General features: G+C 44.5%; 1 protein-coding gene across 2 annotated transcripts in view; it reads left to right on the top strand.

The window, feature by feature from the left end:
* Nucleotides 1–15,155, top strand: part of UNC5C (unc-5 netrin receptor C) — a 367,585-nt gene extending 352,430 nt beyond the window's left edge. For both annotated transcript variants that reach the window (XM_056855516.1, XM_056855514.1), the window contains 2 exons: nt 12,900–13,078; nt 14,400–15,155. In XM_056855516.1, the coding sequence (XP_056711494.1) occupies nt 12,900–13,078; nt 14,400–14,565 (345 nt within the window). In that variant the 3' untranslated portion in view covers nt 14,566–15,155. The remainder of the gene's footprint in view (nt 1–12,899; nt 13,079–14,399) is intronic.
* Nucleotides 15,156–18,728: the final 3,573 nt, after the last annotated feature.

Genomic DNA, 18,728 nt, shown 5'->3' with positions numbered 1-18,728 from the left:
ATCCCAACCAACACTGGCAATCTCTTGAGTTCTGAGCATGCAACTGTCAGGTGCCTATGTGACGATGAATACCACAACTGCTAGTAGATTAAAAATGCTCCTCCACTTTTACAAACCATTTGTACGTATTAATGTAAGGGGGATTCACTTCAAGGGAATATGGGCATTGTGATTTCCCCTCTTATCATTTTGCAAGAATATCACACCATCACTTGTTCAAATTCCTCTTCTGCCCTTATCTCACCAAACTTAACCTACATGTCACAGGTCTGTTTTGAAGCTCAGTGAGGCAAGTTTGGTTGTATACTAAACAGTGCCAGACAATGCTCAATAATGAATCAGTTCTGATTACAATTGTGAGGAGGCAAAAGCAGACATTAATTTAATTAGCCCCAATGGAGAGAGCAGATTGTAGAATATATATTGCCCCCCTTTCCACAAAAGTAGGCATGAAAAGCCGTTCCTGTAAGAAACAATCTTTTAACTCAAGTGACATTGAGGGAATCTTTCCATAGACCTTTTACAAGGCAACACTGAAAGCAGCTTATTTATTTATCTGGAAAATTTCTAGGCTACCTCTCCAGGGAATCTACTGAGGTGGCTTACAGAATAATAAAAACATAAAACATCATAACTGTTATTAAAACCCAGCATTCAAAAAAACAGCCTGAACATAAAACAGCTTCAAACATGGAGCAGCTTAAAATGGGTCTTAAATGTTCCTCAGATTAAAAGTAGACTATAAAATGATTTTTAAAAAGCTTAATTGAAAGCCTTGACAAACAGAAATGTGTTGGCCTGGTGCCTAAAGGAAAGCAGTTGGGGAGGGGCCGTGGTTCATTGGCTCAGTGGTCCATAGAGTTTCTGTAAAATGCTAGAGCATCCACATGTCACTTCCATGTTTTACCAGAAGTTACAGAAATACACTGGCGCAATGTTGGTGTATGATCCATCCCCCCCTCCATTTCCTCCCATCATTGCCCAAGGTACTTGTAGACAAAGAGTTTGGATACTGGGAGGCCTCCTGCCTTGGCTCAGTGGTAGAACATCTGCTTGGCATGCAGAAGGTCCCAGGTTCAATCCCCAGCATCTCCAGTTAAAGGGACTAGGCAAGTAGGTAATGTGAAAAACCTCTGCCTGAGACCCTGGAGAGCCGCTTCCGGTCTGAGTAGACAATACTGACTTTGAGGGACCAAGGGTCTGATTAAGAATAAGGCAGCTTCATGTTCAGTGTAAGTGTCAGGTGAGTCTCAAAGGAAAGGGCATTCCACAGGCTTCTCCTTTACTTTCTGAAACCCAAAGTCTTGTTTGTGCTAAGTGAGAGCCTTTCTGCAATAGATGGGGGTTCTCTAGTAGAAGAAGGTTCCCACAAAGCAGAAGAAAGTCTTTCTGAATCTAACACAAGGATTTAGTGGTCACACCCATGCCTAAAGACACATGACAGTATGGCAAATTGCACTGTGCAGTATACTCTGAGGTTTCATGTGAGTTCAAGGGGTTTCTAAGTGTGTTGCAGTTTCTGAGAAGCAGCCGATGGGTGCATGATGCTGCTTCTAGAGGCAGCATTACCTGGTGTTTTTTTCCCCCCTTTAAAAATGCTTTTACACAATGATGGTATGAGAAATAGAGTAGGCGTTTCCTTTAATGCCTTACACTCACTATTAAATATCATTTTTGAAAGCAGATTCAAGATAAACTATGTGCAGCTTACTTTTAATCTCTGTGCTTAGGAGTGTAATTAGGGTTGTTTTTGCCGCAATTTGATTTTCAAAAGTGGACCAAATAAAAGCAAGAAAAAGCATTCTGAGTAACTGTGTTTGAATCAGACCAAAGTTTTTCAATGGGAGGCCCTTGCACGGTGGACTCTCAAGCTAACTAATGAGAACGAGGACCCTGGACGATCAGTCTGAGGCTGAGGGAGGTGCTCTGGAGTTCACTGACTCTAGAGCCAGCATGGTGTAGTTAAGAGCGGTGGTTTGGAGCGGTGGACTCTGATCTGGAGAACCAGGTTTGATTCCCTGCTCCTCCACATGAGCAATGGAGGCTAATCTGGTGAACTGGATTTGTTTCCCCACTCCGACACATGAAGCCAGCTGGGTGACCTTAGGCTAGTCACTCTCTCTCAGCCCCACCTACCTCACAGGGTGTCTGTTGTGGGGAGGGGAAGGGAAGGTGATTGTAAGCCGGTTTGAGTCTCCCTTAAGCGGTAGAGAAAGTCGGCATATAAAAACCAACTCTTCTTCTAGATCAGTGGCATTGACCCTTTGACTTTGACGGGGACAGATCCAGAGGCAACGGCAGACAAAATGCCTTCCCTCTCTAACTTTTTTTTAAGTGTCAGCGCCGCTGGCTCCCACACTGTGCAAAAATGGCTTATTCAAGGTGAGGCGTTTTGCCTTTCTTTTCTTCTCACGTAATGAAGGGCAGACATTCTCATCAGTCCATCAGCTGCCTTGACCTCCTCTCTCTTCCCCACAGCCCGCTGTGGCACTGTGGCCAGAGTTTCGCCACCCATTTTGACATACAAACCATTTCAGGCCGAGGCCCCACTGACATTAATAAGGAATGGTCCTGGCGTCAGGGTACCATAGCAACCAGCCGGCAGCCTGCCTGCCTTAAGCCGTATCTCTAAGACACACAACTCCACCCCTGCTGACTTCGGATGGTGTTTTTATTTTTCAAGACCAGCAGGCCTGCAAAGTTCAATAACTGTGCAATGCCATCAACAACAGAAGGAACAGGATTTTTAGGGTTTGGGGGTGGGGAGGGACAGCTCTCCATTTGATAAATGACCTCTGTTTGGCGTGCACAAGAGGCAGCAGATAAAAAGGGAGGTGGATCAGACACTGAAACTAATGAAAAGTTGGAGAAAATCCCCCTTTTTAAAAGAACTGATTCTTCAAAGAGCATTAAGACTTTTGGTTAGTTGTACGGGGATAAGGAATAATTCATTTTATGATTTTTGCTGCCTCTAAAACGGGTGGACGGAATGCTGATAAGATTTCTGTACCAGTGGCTGACTTTTTAGATAAATAAATGAGATGCTTCAAATTAAGCTGTCTGGCACGATTAGTAAGGGAAATAAGTGGGCTTTCTGTGCTATCCGGTTCATAACAAATTTGGACAGTAATTTGGTATGTAGAGCCTGAAGGACTGTTGGGTAATTCAGTGCCAAGGGTCATATGAGTGAATCCTCTTTATACACTTAATTTTTTTCCACACTTAAATATATGTTGTGTAAACGAGACAAAATATATTTGGAAATGTGTCCCCAACTCCATTTGGAAGAGGCGTAACTCCAGAAGGAAGTGCCTTAGGATGTATGCAGAGCAGCATTTTGCATATTGGATACAAATGCAGCTTGTTTCGCATGTTCGTGCGCTACCGTTATTCTTTGTTCCTCTGCCATCCCTTGTGTGGAATATGAGTGAGGATTTGTCCTGTTTCTCTCCAGTTCCCTGTGACATTTAAATGCAGGATTCCTGGTTGAACTGGAGTTCCATTACTCCACACAAGCCGGGGTTCTAAACCACAGCTTAATCCTGGGTTGGCATACCAGGTATGTGGGGTGATATCTGGGCGCCTGCATTCAGACGTGATGGGGAACTGGAGTTGGTTTCAGACCAGGGATCTGGAGACTTGCTGTGCATGAAAAAGGAAGAAGAGGAGCAAGAGAAGGACATAGGCAAGAGAAACTTGCAGACCCAGTGCCAATTTTGGTGGTACGCTGGGGGGGGGGCTGTCTACCACATGCAGTCCCCCCCCCCCAGTTCCAACCCATAACCACCAACCTCCCAACCATTAGGCTTGTCCTGTCCAGGCCTCCACCAAAATCCCTTATTGGGGATTCTCATTAGGGGAAAAGGAGGCACACAGGCCGGCTTATCCCCCAAACAGGATTGTGCCCCAAGCCAAACTGCCAAAACTGTGACAAACTCGACAACACACTCATAAATAAGCGGAGGGTGGGACAACATGAAGCTGACTGAAACCTGAGCCAAACTGGGTCTCTTGATATGCCAATAAATCGGACCTGAGTGAAAACACGCAGGTCCGACTCCCTGGCAGGCCTGCCCCTCACAGTCAAGGGCCCTGATTGCCCTGTTTAAAGTGAAGGGGGCTGGATGGCAGCCAACACTCCCCTGGGCCGCAGGAGCACATGAGGCATTGCCCTGCAGCCACGTCGAGACGCTGGGAGCTCACGGCTGGTCACACGTCCCAGGAGCTCCACGACCCTTGCTGCCTAACTGGCCCTGTCGCTGCTGCTACGACCCCCGCCAGCTCTCCCAGCTAGGGTTGCCAACCTCCAGGTGGTGGCAGGAGATCTCCTGCTATTGCAACTGATCCCCAGCCTATAGAGATCAGTTCAGCTGGAGAAAATGGCCGCTTTGGCCATTGGACTCTATGGCATTGAAGTCCCTCCCCTCTCCAAACCCCACCCTCCTCAGGCTCCGCTCCAAAAACCTCCCACCAGTGGCGAAGAGGGACCTGGCAACCCTACTGCCAGTACCCCCCAGCAAGGGCCTGCAGAACAGGGCTCAATAGGTGGGTCTGAGCTCTCACAAGTTACACTTGTATCTGTGGCAGCAAATTGCATTTAGGTGATATCTCCCTGCAGCATCAAAATAGGCTGTGCTTTAATAAAATTGTAAATTTGCATTTAGTAATGATGTTGACCTTGTGTGTGTGTGTAAAATGCCACAGCTGACTTATACCAACCCAGTAGCGTTTTCAAGGCAAAAGACTAACATTGCCATTGCCTTCCTCTGTATAGTGATCCCGGTACTCCTTGGTGGTCTCCCATCCAAGTACTAGCCAGGACCAACCCTGCTTAGCATCTGAGATCTGACGAGATCAGGGTAGCCGGGGCCATCCTGGTCAGAACTAGATACACAGAAGTAGCAAAAAAGATGCCTTAAACTGGACCATCTAGTGCCAACAAGTCTTTGTTAAGTTTTTTTGACAAAGGGGGAGGCCTAAAAAAATCAGTGTTGCATTTTAAGTCAGTATTGTCTACTCAGACCGGCAGCGGCTCTCCAGGGTCTTTCACATCACCTACTTGCCTAATCCCTATAGCTGGAGATGCTGGGGATTGAACTTGGGACCTTCTGCATGCCAAGCAGAGACTCTACCACTGAGCCACAGCCCCTATTTATAGATTATGAATAGCCATTGATGATAAAATTCAAGTCATGAAAGGCAATAACTGATTTTCACACAAATACAGTCATTATAAAATTATTCGGAATTACTGCCATTTTCCACTTCTTTTTTTTAAAGCCACTTCTGGGTCAAGCCACCCACACACAAAGCTACCATAAAGATCATTATTTCATTGTTTGAGAGACTATTCAGTGTTTTCAACAGCTTGGAACTGCCAAAGCTTGAGCTGTTTGACTCACAGAACGTGGGTTCTTCTGGGTTATTTTTTGAAGGGCCAGGAGATGACTGCTGAAAGGTACTTAATTTTGCATTGTGCAGCCATTACAGAGAACATCTGCTTGGTTATTGGGTGTAAAGTTATATATTCAGTGGGGGACACCATAATATTAAAGACAGATGGTAAAACAAGTTATCATAAACAATTATTACAGCAAGTACCACACTGAAGTAATCCCTAATTTAACTTAGCAAGGGAGCAAAAAGAGTGGGTACTCTCTTTAGTGAAACTCTAGCATGCACTTTAAAAGCCTCATTGTATATAATAGGATCTGGTAACATATACAGTAGGAAAGGGCAGAAATAAGACCCTTTTCTGTGCTTTGATCTCATCCGTTGGTTGGAGAGGAATACCCTAGCGGTAGGCAGCTGTCGGCTCCATTCTAAGTGCTGGTTTTCAGCTTTAAAGCCCCAGACAGTAAAGAGTGTTTTTGGGGTGGGTGAGAGGGTGGCCTTGTCCCATAGCAGCCTGACTGCTATTTTCATCTCAGACTCTTGGAGGCAAAGCAAGCAGCAATCAGAGAAAGGGCTTTTTTGGTGGTAGCACCCTCTCCAGCAAAGGTTTTCCTGGAACCTAGTTTGGTGTCATTTAGTTGCCAAGTGAAGACAATTTTATTTACCCAGACTTTTTGAGGATGTTATTGAAACCTGGGTTTTCTTGAATGTTATTTTACTGGCAGTCATGTTTAAGGGGGTGCTATTTTATGCTATGTTTCTACTCAGATGATTATTCTTGCTGTTGGGATGTTTTCTAAAGTGATATTTTACGAGTAAATTTTTTTTCTGCTGAAATTAGCAATTTGTGTACTTTCAGGCTCTTGTGGCTAGTTATGGCCATAGTGACTGATTCACTGTTTTCTTGTTCTTAAATTTTGTGTAAGCTATTTCAAACAGATTACTCAAAATAAATTAGTATTTGCTAGTTATTGCAAACTAGGGATTTGAGAAACCTAACCCTTTATTTCTGTGGATTCCCCACACACACACACACACTGGCTTCCCCACACTGTTGTATGTCCACAGGAAGTCTGTGGAGAATCTTCAATTTCTTTGCTTTTCCATGCAATTTTTGTGCTTGTGGGTTGTTGTCCCCTCCTCCTTAGAAAAGCATTGCACAAACTGACATGAATTATAACAGCAGGCTAACATCATTTTACATGTGCGGCATTGGCTGTTAGTGCCATCTTTTCCCTTCTGTTGTGCTATTTTCTCTTGAAGACTGAAGACAGGCAGAAAATTTCTGAAGCTGTCAGCTCAGCTGAGAAGATGGCAGGAAGGAGATCTTGATCTCCATCTCCTTCTCCCTGGCATCCCCTCCCCCACCCAGCATATGGGAATGTTCAAAACAGTAGGTGCCTGGGAAATGTATTTTACTTCAGGGCGTCTGATGTTTTGACCCCCTAAGCAACCAGGGAATCTAGCACCTTCAATCAATCTTTATTTTACGGTCATTTGACCAAAAATAGAACACATCTATTAAATTTGTAATAAAACAGTATCAGTCAATCGAAAAGTCCACAAAATAAAATATATCAATAAAATCCCATATCTAAAAAGGTAAGCAAGCTAGCTTCTAAAACGTTTATCTATCAAATTGTACCTATTTGTACTTTACATCCTTTCGGGCCTTATATATAGCAGCACAAAATTTGGCCACACATCTTGAAGTTTGTTAGTCTTTAAGGTGCTACTGGACTCTTGCTCTTTTCTACTACTGCAGACAGACTAACACGGCTACCCACTGTGAATTATCTCGAAGTTTGTGTGTTACTATCTTCCAGTAGTCGTTGGATACAGATTTTATCAGGTAGTTGTTAGCCAAAATGCCCGTTTCCTTACATAGCCCTGTATTATTTCTCATGATGGAGAGGGCAGTATAAAAAGACGTGTTCACGGGTCTCAATTTCTTCACCATTGCACCAGCAGACTCTCTTGGAAAGGGGAATTTGTTTATATCTGCCTTCTAGGACGGTCGATGGCAAAGCTCCACATCTGGCTAATGTGAACGCCCTTCCAAATTTGTTCACCTCCTGTGTCAACAGATATGGGGCTGCCGTCATCAGGTGTCTGAACTTCTGTGAGGCTATGAAACCAGGGGACCTTGGGAGGTCATGCTGTCTCTCAGTGTCTTCCACTCTCGAATCTAGCACCTTGAATGCTGCTGTAGTAGCATTCAAGGCCCCGAGAAGAGAATCAAGAGTTTTTTAGAAGAAAGAGACAGAGATTTCTCTCCCCCGCCCCCACCGGCTATGACGCTTAGGGTTGCCAGTTCCTCCCCTCCCGATCAGCGGGAGGTTTTAGCGGGGGGCTGGAATGGCTGCGGGTGCGCTTATGCGATGACGGCACTTCCGGTTTTACTTCAGGAAGCGCCGCATCACTGCAGCCGATTTAGTGTTAAAGCAGCCGCGGTGATGCAGTGCTTCCAAAAGTGCCGTCATCACGTAAGCGCGCCCGTGCGCACATGCAGCCACTGCTCCAGAGTGGCTGGATGGATTGGCGGGCAATTGCCGCCGATACCACCCACCTAGCAACCCTAATGACACTTAGTGCCTCCACCATTATCAGTACAGTCCCAGGGAGGAAGCGAGAAGCAGAGAGTGACCTCTTTCCCACCCTTTCTCCATGGCCTGGCAACCTGCAGGAGACTGGGGAGGGGGGGCAGGAACATTAGGGCAGCCTAATTGGTGATAGCTTTACCTTATATTTTCCAGCAATTCCTATAGAGGCTTGGCATCATTTCTGGATCATCCCTCCGAAGTCACATCATGCCATCATTCGACATCCTCAAAGCAAGTGAAGGCAATTTGTTGAGACAAACCAGAATTTCAGTGATAATCTGGAAGCTAGATCTTGGTTACACAAATTAAAATAAACCATATTTTCATATTGTGGCTGAACTTAGACAATGTCCTATGTGTGCTTTTCTTCCCAGATGAGCATCAGGGTCAGCTCTAGGAAACTGCAGTAGACTGGACGGCAAAGAAACAATATGTAATTCATTCCTGTTTCGCATAGCCATAGGGACCTCGAAATGAGCATCACTCACATTCATTGATCCTGTGACCACAAAGCATGGCACAGCCTTTAAGGCCAAACTTTAAAGGGGAGCTCCCCCACCATCCACACTACGTTTATGTTGTTAATTTTTGTTTAAAACATTTGTAAGCCACTTTTCTGCCCAAGTAGGGCTCTCAGGGTAGCGAACAATTGAAAAAGGTGTTAAAGTCAACTCTTTAAACCAGTACATATAACCAGCAATTAAATACAAAGAGGAAAGAGGGTTGGTAAGGGTACACAAAATTAAAAAGTCTTCACTTCTAGTAGAAAACAATGATGGGGGGCAGATGGTGCACTCTGTGTGTGTGTGTGTGTGTGTGTGTGTGTGTGTGTGTGTCTGTGCTTATGTTTTGAGGCTTGCCTTGGGCATTCGAGAGTATTAAAATAGTTTTGAACCTGTGCTGTAGAGTTACTCAAGCTCACATTGCACCAGCTTTCTCATGTAAATCAACGAGGCAGCTCAGAGAAAAATAAAGAAATTGACATTTAAAGCGGATCCTTTTTATTGCTTTAGTAGTTCACAGACAACATTTGCTTTGCTTTCCCTGTCTGCTGATGTGATGGCCAAATTAATTTCCTTTCTTCTGCTGCAGATGTGAGATCCTGAAGTGATATGTTTTTATTGTTCTCCGAGACTTTAAATGTCAGGCATGGTTTTCCTTCTAAATGTCTATCAGTGCAATCCTAAGCAGACCTCCCTCCCTCCAGGCCCATTGACGTCAGTTGTTTTAGAAGGCCGTAACTCTGCTTAGGACGGCATGGTAAAACTATGTTTTAATACAGGTTTTAACAATAAACTTCTGTCTCTGGCAGTCAGCCTTTTCCCGTTATCAGTATTTTTCATATCATGTCATTCGGTTGTGGATGCTATGAGGAAAAGGGTGTTGATCGCAGGGAAAAAAACAAGGCAGAGGTCAGAGCGTTAGTTCTGGCGCTGTGCTGTTTTGTTTTCTCAGATGAGTGTTTTGACCTCAATTTCCCCATCCACAAATGGGGGCAATTATGCTTTGGGAACTGTTTTGGAATAGTACAGATGAGACACACTGCATAACAGCAGCATCAGACCAGCCAATGACGTGCCCCCCCCCTTTTTATTTGTCTTTTCGGCTTGTCAATATAGTTTCCCCAGCGGATCTGAAACGTCTGTTCCGTCGTGACATTTCCTCTTGCAGAAAGACGGCCTTCCTTCATGGCAGGCTGCTTCAAAAATGCGTGTCCTCCTTGGGGATTGATGTGGGTGACGGCCGCCTGCAGGGCCCCTTTCTGGTTTTAAATGAGGACGGGCAGCGTCTGCCAGTTGAAAAGGTTGAGGCCATCGGGCCTTGGCATAAGTGAGAGGAGCTTTTTACAAAACTCTTTGATCTTTTGAGAAAGGCTCCAATACCTGTCCCAAAAGGGGGCTCTCGTCACCTGTACTGCCTGGCTTAGCTCCCAAGCTTCCATGGATGCTTGTGACAACTTTGGGGCTGTTGTGGGATTAATAGAAAAAGAAGAGTTGGTTTTTATATCCTGACTTTCCCTACCACTTACGGAAGAATCAAACTGGCTTACACTCACCTTCCCTTCCCCTCCCCACAACAGATACCCTGTGAGGAAGGTGGGGCTGAGAGAGTGTGTCTAGCCCAAGGTCATGCAGCTGGCTTCATGTGTAGGAGTGGGGAAACCAATCCAGTTCACCAGATTAGCATCCACCGCTCATGTGGAGGAGTGGGGAATCAAACCCTGTTCTCCAGATTAGAGTCCACCACTCCATACCACCGCTCTTAACCACTACACCACGGTGGCTCTCTAATAGGCAGTAGCACTGGTATAGCTCCAGAGGCATACTGGGAGTGGTGGAAATAGACCTTCCTTCTGTGTTGCAAGTCAGTAGTCACTCAGATATGACACAGTCGGACTGCATGTCAGGTGTATAGGGTGCTGCTGATATAGTTGGCTGTACATTGTCTGAATTGTGTTTGGCAGCATGATCTTTGGCAGCAGTCATCTATCCTATCCCTCTATCCTAACTTGGTGTGAGACTTTCATTTTGCATTCTTGATAATGAATACAGAGGTGCAGTTTACCCCAACTCTCTCTGGAGACCGAGTCCTACGAGGAAGGGTGGAAGGAGCTGGGTATGTTTAGCCTGAAGAGAAGATATGATAACCATCTTCAAGTACTTGAAGGGTTGTCATATAGAGGATGATGCCGAGTTGTTGTCTGTTGCCCCAGAAGGTCGGACCAGAACCAACGGGTTGAAATTAAATCAAAAGAGTTTCCGTCTAGACATTAGGAAGAATTTTCTAACAGTTAGAGCGGTTCCTCAGTGGAACAGGCTTCCTCGGGAGGTGGTAAGCTCTCCTTCCCTGGAGGTTTTTAAGCAGAGGCTAGATGGCCATCTGTCAGCAATGCTGATTCTATGACCCTAAACAGATGATAAGAGGGAGGGCATCTTGGCCATCTTCTGGGCATGGAGTAGGGGTCACTGGGGCTGTGGGAGGGGGAGGTAGTTGTGAATTTCCTGCATTGTGCAGGGGGATTGGTCTAGATGACCCTGGTGGTACCTTCCAACACTATGATTCTATGATTTCCCCTGCTTGGGGTTTGGTCTGTGTGCATGTGTGTGTCTACTTCTGTGGAACTGCTCTGATAATCTTCCTCTGAATTTCAAAGAATAGAGGAATCCAAGGCTAAAAAGAACAGTTCCTCCACTCACACTTTTATTTGTCTCTCCAAAAGACTGCGGGCACTTGGGAACAGAGTGTTCTGTTTTGGTTTTACTGCCATAGTTCACTGGAAGAGTGCAATTAAGTCTTCATTATGGTCCACTAATGTGATATGGGGGCATATCTTTCACACAGTATGACATTTGAGAACCTTAATGTAAAACTGATTGTGCTTCCCCAATGAACCCTGAATCAGGGGGACTCAGAACCTGCAAAAACAAACAAACAAACATTTCCCTGGTTACCACACTTGGTTGACATGGGTACAATTTTCCAAAGGTCCCTGAACTGTGGGACACCAGAAATATGCACCCATGTTACTTGTTAAAAAGAAACCCCCGATGCCTGCGGTCTCTAGGGACACCAGTAAAAATTGGGGTTCGGGTTGATATTGCTCAGACTGTGAAATCTCATACATTTGAATGATGCACTTTCAATCCACATTCAGCGCATTTTGTAACTGGATTTTACTGTGTGCAGTGGCATAATTGACTTGCAAACAATCACAAAGGTGCATTGGAAATAGACTGAAAGTACATTATTCACTATGTGTGAAAGGGCCCACTTAGATGCCCCACAGTGAGCATTCTAAGGAGAGAAGTTGGCAGGGGCTGACTCAATCACAAAATAGGATATAGTAGAAACTCCTAGTCACATATAGTGTGTGCAACAGAACAAAGCTGGTATGCTCTGTTGCTTAGGTCCAAAATCTGATGTTAGCTTGCAGACCAAATGCAGCATCGAAAGTCCTAATGCTCTTGCTAGAGGCTTCTGTGCAACAAGCAGATTTCTTGTTAGCTAAAAATAATGTAAACAAAATAGTCCTACTAGCTTCGTCTCCAGTCCTATGATTTTTGAACACATGAAGCTGTCTTATACTGAATCAGACCTTTGGTCCATCAAAGTTAGTATTGTCTACTCAGACCGGCAGTGGCTCTCCAGGGTCTCAGGCAGAGGTCTTTCACATCACCTACCTGCCCAGTCCCTTTAACTGGAGAGGCAAGGGATTGAACCTGGAACTTTCTGCATGCCAAGCAGATGCTCTACCACTGAGCCACAGTGAAGTCCATTGAAGGCAGAGTGGAGGCACCCATTTTGTAGACTGTCTTCCTCAGGAGATTTACCTGGCTCCCCCTTAATGTCCTTTTGGTGACTGGTCAAAAACCTTTTTGTTTTTAAAGTTGTCTCCTCCCCAGCTTGCTGTGTACAATGTACAATGCAATTGCACCTTAGTTTATCTAGCTTTGGCTTTTAGGATTGTTTTTTGGGTTTCAATATTTCATAAACCCTTGGTTTATACAGTTTTTATGCCCTTGTATATTTAATACTGTTTTGGCAGAAAATTCAGCTTAAAACTTGTCAGATAGAATTACTACCATACCACCATACCAGGAAACCCCCATGAGATGATCTGAGGTAGCAATCCTGGGAAAGTCTGAGATCTTCAGCCAGTCTGTGGTCACAGTGCTATGCTAAGTGGATGGCAATATATATATATATATATATATATATATATATATATATATATATATATATATATATATATATATATATATATATGATGTCTTTGTATTTTTGTAAATGTTATTTCATAACATCCAGCGTTTATAATATCAAGGAGACTGTTGCACTGTGTGTTTCCCTGTGGTTTTCATTTCCTTCCCTAATAATGTTGCCCCTATTCTCCAAATGCAGGAACCCACTGGCATCGAATACCCTCTCACGGACCCAGCGAGCACTATCACTACAGTAGTAGGACCGTGTGCGTTCAGCATTCCTCTCCCAATCCGACAGAAACTTTGCAGCAGCCTAGACGCTCCTCAGACAAGAGGTCATGACTGGAGGATGCTGGCCCACAAACTAAAATTGGACAGGTAGGTAAAGTGGTTGGCCCATGTGAGCCAGGCAATGAATGTATGTGTTACCAATGCACGGCTGATCCTCCTGGCACTTCTGTATAATTCCCACGGAAATGGCCTCTTGTAGAGAGCTGTTCATCTCAAAAGAAGCATAAAGTGGGGGATAGGAATTGTTTTTGGTGGAGTGAGTGTGATGTAAGCACACCTGTTGGGTCCTTCAACACAGACAACATTGTGGTTGCAGGCCAGGATCTTTAAAAGGAGCCCAAGGGGTGGATGTCCCTGCTTTTTAAAAGCATGCTTACCAGTAGTACAGTTCTGAGTGGCATTTGTTATTCTGAGTTCAGGTCAGGAAGAAGTAGTCAAGTGAATAGCCTTCGGCCAAGGGCCTGCACCCTTCCAGGCAGGGAGGAAGAAGATGCCACACCTATACTGAGAACTATCAGACACCTGCACATCTGCAAGACACTGAACATGAGTCAGCAGTGTGATGCGGTAGCCAAATAGGCAAATGCGATCTTGGGCTGTATCAACTGATCGCTTTACTCTGCTCTGGTTAGACCTCACCTAGAGTATTGTGTTCAGTTTTGGGCACCACAATTTAAGAAGGATGTAGACAAGCTGAAACGTGTCCAGAGGAGGGTAACAAAGATGGAGACCAAGTCCTAAGAGGAAAGGTTGAAGGAGCTGGGTATGTTTAGCCTGAAGAGGAGAAGATTGAGAGGTGATAGGATAACCATCTTCAAGTACTTGAAGGACTGTCATATAGAGGAGGGTGCCGAGTTGTTTTCTGTTGCCCCAGAAGGTTGGACCAGAACCAACAGGTTGAAAGTAAATCAAAAGAGTTTCTGTCTAGACATTGGGAAGAATTTCTAACAGAGCGGTTTCTCCGTGGAACAGGCTTCCTTGGGAGGTGGTAAGCTCTCCTTCCCTGGAGGTTTTTAAGCAGAGGCTAGATGGCCATCTGTCAGCAGTGCTGATTCCATGACCTTAGGCAGTTCATGAGAGGGAGGACATCTTCTGGGCATGGAGCAGGGGTCACTGAGGGTGTGGGGGGGAGGTAGTTGTGAATTTCCTGCATTGTGCCGGGGGTTGGACTAGATGACCCTGGTGGTCCCTTACAACTCTATGATTCTAAGATACTCTGCTTCTTCTGCCTCTAAGCAGAAGTTGCCAGTAAGGGCATGGCTGCCTCTCCCTTTTAGCTGCTGTTGCTAGTAATGGCTATTTGCACTGTAGATGAGCCATTTTGATGGACCAGAGTGCTGGGTTCAGAAGAGGAGCCCCTTTTGTGAATGTCAGCTGTTCTTAACGAAAGCCCTCCTCCTGTTTGCAGGTACCTCAATTACTTTGCTACAAAATCGAGCCCTACTGGCGTGATCCTAGACCTTTGGGAAGCCCAGAACTTCCCTGATGGGAACCTGAGCATGCTGGCCGCAGTCCTTGAAGAGATGGGAAGACACGAGACAGTTGTTTCCTTGGCAGCAGAAGGGAAGTACTGAGGCGACCTCAGAATGAGAAGGGAGGAATGTCCACCATATCGGCTGTGACTAATTCCCGCCGAGCACCCCAGGCCAATGCATTTCATAACAAGAGGCATTCCAGAGGGAAGAGACAAAATCCTGACTTTTCACACGCATTCTCCTTGTACATTATCACAGGATCCGAAAGAAAGAATTCATGCAAAGTTGTTACCTTGATAATATAATTCAATCTAACATTCCTCTCAGCTTGGCTGTACACTGCTTGGTACAGGATTTTACAGTTTCCTAGGAAACGCTTTTTATTGCTATCCAGATATATGGATAAACTTTCTTAACAATCCCAGTTTCTATGAACATTTGTTTACATCAAAATCCTGGGCAGCGGGAAGTAAAAGACTGTCCATGGCTGTCTTTTTATATTTGTTTTTTTCCCCTTCTTTTTGTTGAAAGCCATTCTAGACCAAGCCATGGACGAAGCAGGGTTGTGGCTATTTCCAGATAAATCAGTTCCCAACATTCATTTCAGACCCATTTCATGGTTGCAAATCTGTCCATCCGGATGTCTTAAACTAATCCAGTCACCAGCCTGGTGTCTCAATTGAGTCATTAAGCCAGAGCTTTAAAACTCATGCATCTGGCAAGGAGATAATGTTGATGGTCAGCAGGAGCGCACAAACCTCTCTCCCATTTTTCCCCAGGGATGCCTGCATTCCTGGGTGGCTTGAACTGCAGGGATTTTTTGCCCCCTGTTCACAACATACCCTGCCTCCATCATCAAAACGTGTGTGTCTGTGATATGCAATTTGGCGTGGTTTGAAAAGCAAAACCGTACCAAAAAAAGAAAAAGAAAAAAAAAGAAAAAAAGAATTTGCTTGTATGATTATTTACTGAATAGTATCTAGTGTGAGGAATATTATATTTCTTCTTATTATTACTATTATTTTTTTGCTTTCCAAGTTTATCCACAACATTAATCATTTGAGCAATGGCAGCACCACTCTGGAAGTTTTGAGGGGGGTCTTATCAGTGTCTTCTCTAAATACGACCTTTCTTTGGTCAAGGCCTGCAGCTCACCCTAACCCCCACCCCTAATTCCACTGACCTATTGAATGAGTACTAATGAAGTGATACGTCTCTCTCCTTATCATGCTTGCCTTCACTGCCGGGTAAGAAGACATTCATGCTGATAAGAAATGTCAGCCCGTATTGGCCATTTCATTTAGAGATGATGTCCTGCAGTGCAGAGGTTGACTTCTCTTTCTGTTTGCTGTAACCAGCATGGTGTAGTGTAGTGGTTAAGAGCCGGTGGACTCTAACCTGGAGAACCGAGTTTGATTCCCCACTCTTCCACATGAAGCCAGCTGGGTGACCTTGAGCTAGTCACAGTTCTCTTTGAGCTCTCTCAGCCCCACCTACCTCACAAGGTGTCTGTTGTGGGGAGAGGAAGGGAAGAAGATTGTAAGCTGATTTGATTCTCTTTAAAAGGTGGAGAAAATCAGCATCTAAAAACCAACTCTTCTTCTTTATAGGACTTATTAGGCATCTTTCGGGGACATCTCTGGTCCTGCACACATCTCCACTTTGATAGCTGCAGCTTCACATCTTTGCAGGGAAGGAGTTCATCCAAAAGATCAGTCCTGATCCAAAAGACACAAGTGGAAGTTGTAAGGGGCTGCAAATGGGATTTAATGTATTTGTTCCTGTCTAACAAAGGCACGTAACCTGCCTACCTGGTACCCATTTTTATCTGAGCAATGTGCTGGACATTTGAAAGCAGAGATCAGTGGGTTGGGTCTGCACAGCCACAAACAATGGTCTGGATTCCAGGACCTAGCAGGGAATCTAGGATCAGACTGTGTGTCTGGAAGGCCTGAATGGGATTCCATCTGGGCTTGCATGTGCAAAACCTGTGTACACAGTGAGATGTATCTGGTTTGGGGCAACTTTTTGTTCCTAGCCAGGAAAACGACCATTGCAAGGGCATGTGAATGTGGAATTTCTGAAGTAAGGGCACTTTCTTTGAGGGACTGGTTTCTGTGCATGCATCAGTCAGTACGAGGAAACAATTGGGTGCTAGAATAATTCGCCTTGAAGTTTAATCTTTGTTAAAGACTATAATGAGAATGTCAGAACGTTATTTTCCATTGTAGCATCAGTGATCAAAAACAGTGTATAAACAAATTCCTACATCCAACTTTATTGCTGGAGGGAAAAAAAATCAGCCCCCTGATATAAAAGTGGCCTTTTAAAATCATTGTAATCTGGATGGCCCAGGCTAGGCCGATTGTGTCAGATCTCAGAAGCTAAGCAGAGTTGGCCCTGGTTAGTATTTGGGCGGGAGACCCGGGTTTGATTCCCCACTCCTCCACATGAGCAGCGAAGGCTAATCTGGTGAACTAGATTGGTTTCCCCACTTCTACACATGAAGCCAGCTGGGTGACCTTGGGCAAGTCACACTCTCTCAGCCCCACCTACCTCACAGGGTGTCTGTTGTGGGGAGGGGAAGGGGATTGTAAGCCGGTTTGATTCTTCCTTAAGTGGTAGAGAAAGTCGGCATATAAAAAAAAACTCTTCTTCTTCTACTACTACTTCCTCTACTACTACTACTTCTTCTGTACACATGTGTGTTCTCCATCCTGTGCCCTCTCAGATGCTTCAGAGCATTAAAAGAGCTGGCAATGGTGGCCATTGAAAAGTTGCTTATATATAGCTGTTGCTTATATACAGATTTATTTTGTTTGGTGCTTAGTAAAGGTAGGTCTCCTTTTTTAAAAAAATCAGGTCATCTCTCTTCATTTTTCCCCCTCACTTTCTTGGCTCTCCTTTCTTTTGTTACAAAGGATTTCGCACCATCTCCTCTTGCCCCAGGCTTCAAACCAGCGGCTATATTTTTTTCATCTCCACTTTGCATTCTTCAGCAGGATTTTATTTCTCTGAAGTTTCTCAAGTCTGCATTTCTAAAGGTAACTGAGAAAATGCCATTGGTTAACACAGAAGGTGAATTTTGTCTGACCTTTTCCCCATTTTTGACATTTCCACAGGCTTTTATTTTCCACCCAGTGACTGTGTTTTTATTAAACTCAGAGCAGCATTCATAAAACATTCTGTGTGAGGAAAGTGGTTGGCCTTCAGCCTTTGAACAGTCAAAAGTGAGTGATAGGTTTTGACTGGGTTCATTGTGGACACGAAGTGTTTTCAGAGTGTGGTCAACTTTTGCTCTAGAATGTTCTAAAGGACTTGGCAAGTGACTCAGGATCCAGTTCTGCTGCCTTCTGGACTAGGTCACCTTTGTGTTCAGAGAGAGCTTCTCAAAGCCAGATACCATGACCACTGGAGCCAGAAAGCCTTTGCCATTCATTCCTTTCATACATCTGTATTTTTTTAATTCAGCGTTTTATATCAACAGATTACTGTTTCTGCCTAAAGATTCCATAGCAAAGAGTCCTAAAAGGACTTCAGAATGAACTGTACAGCTTTATGTGCCATGTACATTGACGAGGAATCTATATGTCTGTGATCAAGATATAGTATGGTACGTAAGGCCTGACCTGGATAGCTCAGGCTAGCTCAATCTCATCAGATCTCAGAAGCAAGGTCAGCCCCTGGTTAGTTCTCGTACAGGAGACTGCCAAGGAAGTCTAAGGTTGCGATGCTGAGCAATGAGTAGGGATCTCCCCTGAATGAAGGGAAAACCTCAAATTAGATAGCCAGAAAGATTATTAAAGGAATGACTGGCAAGCAGGTAAATCTAGCCAACTAAGAAAATGTAGTCTAGCTGCTGTATAGAATGGCCTGATCATTTCAAATGCAAATGTTCCATGCCTCCATGGAGTAGCAGAGAGATGGTCTACCATTCTCTACTGTGGCCCCTGCCTTCTTTCAGGTTATTTTTTTAATATGCTTGTTCTGAAGGGGGGGGACGAATCAACATAGAAGCATATGTTGCATGAACAGCTGATAATTTGGTACTTCAGATTTGGCATGGGATTCAAAGAGAACTGCTCCTTCCAACCCCACATTTTGACTTCTCATAATGTCTCGTTTTATATTGCTATATAGCAATCACAGGATGAAGGCTTGTAACGTGTTAGCCATATGGTTTTCCTCTATGGACTTAAGTCTCACTGTAGTTAACAAAGTGTATGTAGTCATGTTTCCTTTCTCCCTCCACCCCACACACA

Source organism: Euleptes europaea, chromosome 9 (genome assembly GCF_029931775.1).
Source record: "Euleptes europaea isolate rEulEur1 chromosome 9, rEulEur1.hap1, whole genome shotgun sequence".
Classification (NCBI taxonomy): domain Eukaryota; kingdom Metazoa; phylum Chordata; class Lepidosauria; order Squamata; family Sphaerodactylidae; genus Euleptes; species Euleptes europaea.
The sequence above is the reverse complement of the archived record's forward strand: the minus strand, read 5'-3'. Positions and strand labels throughout refer to the sequence as shown.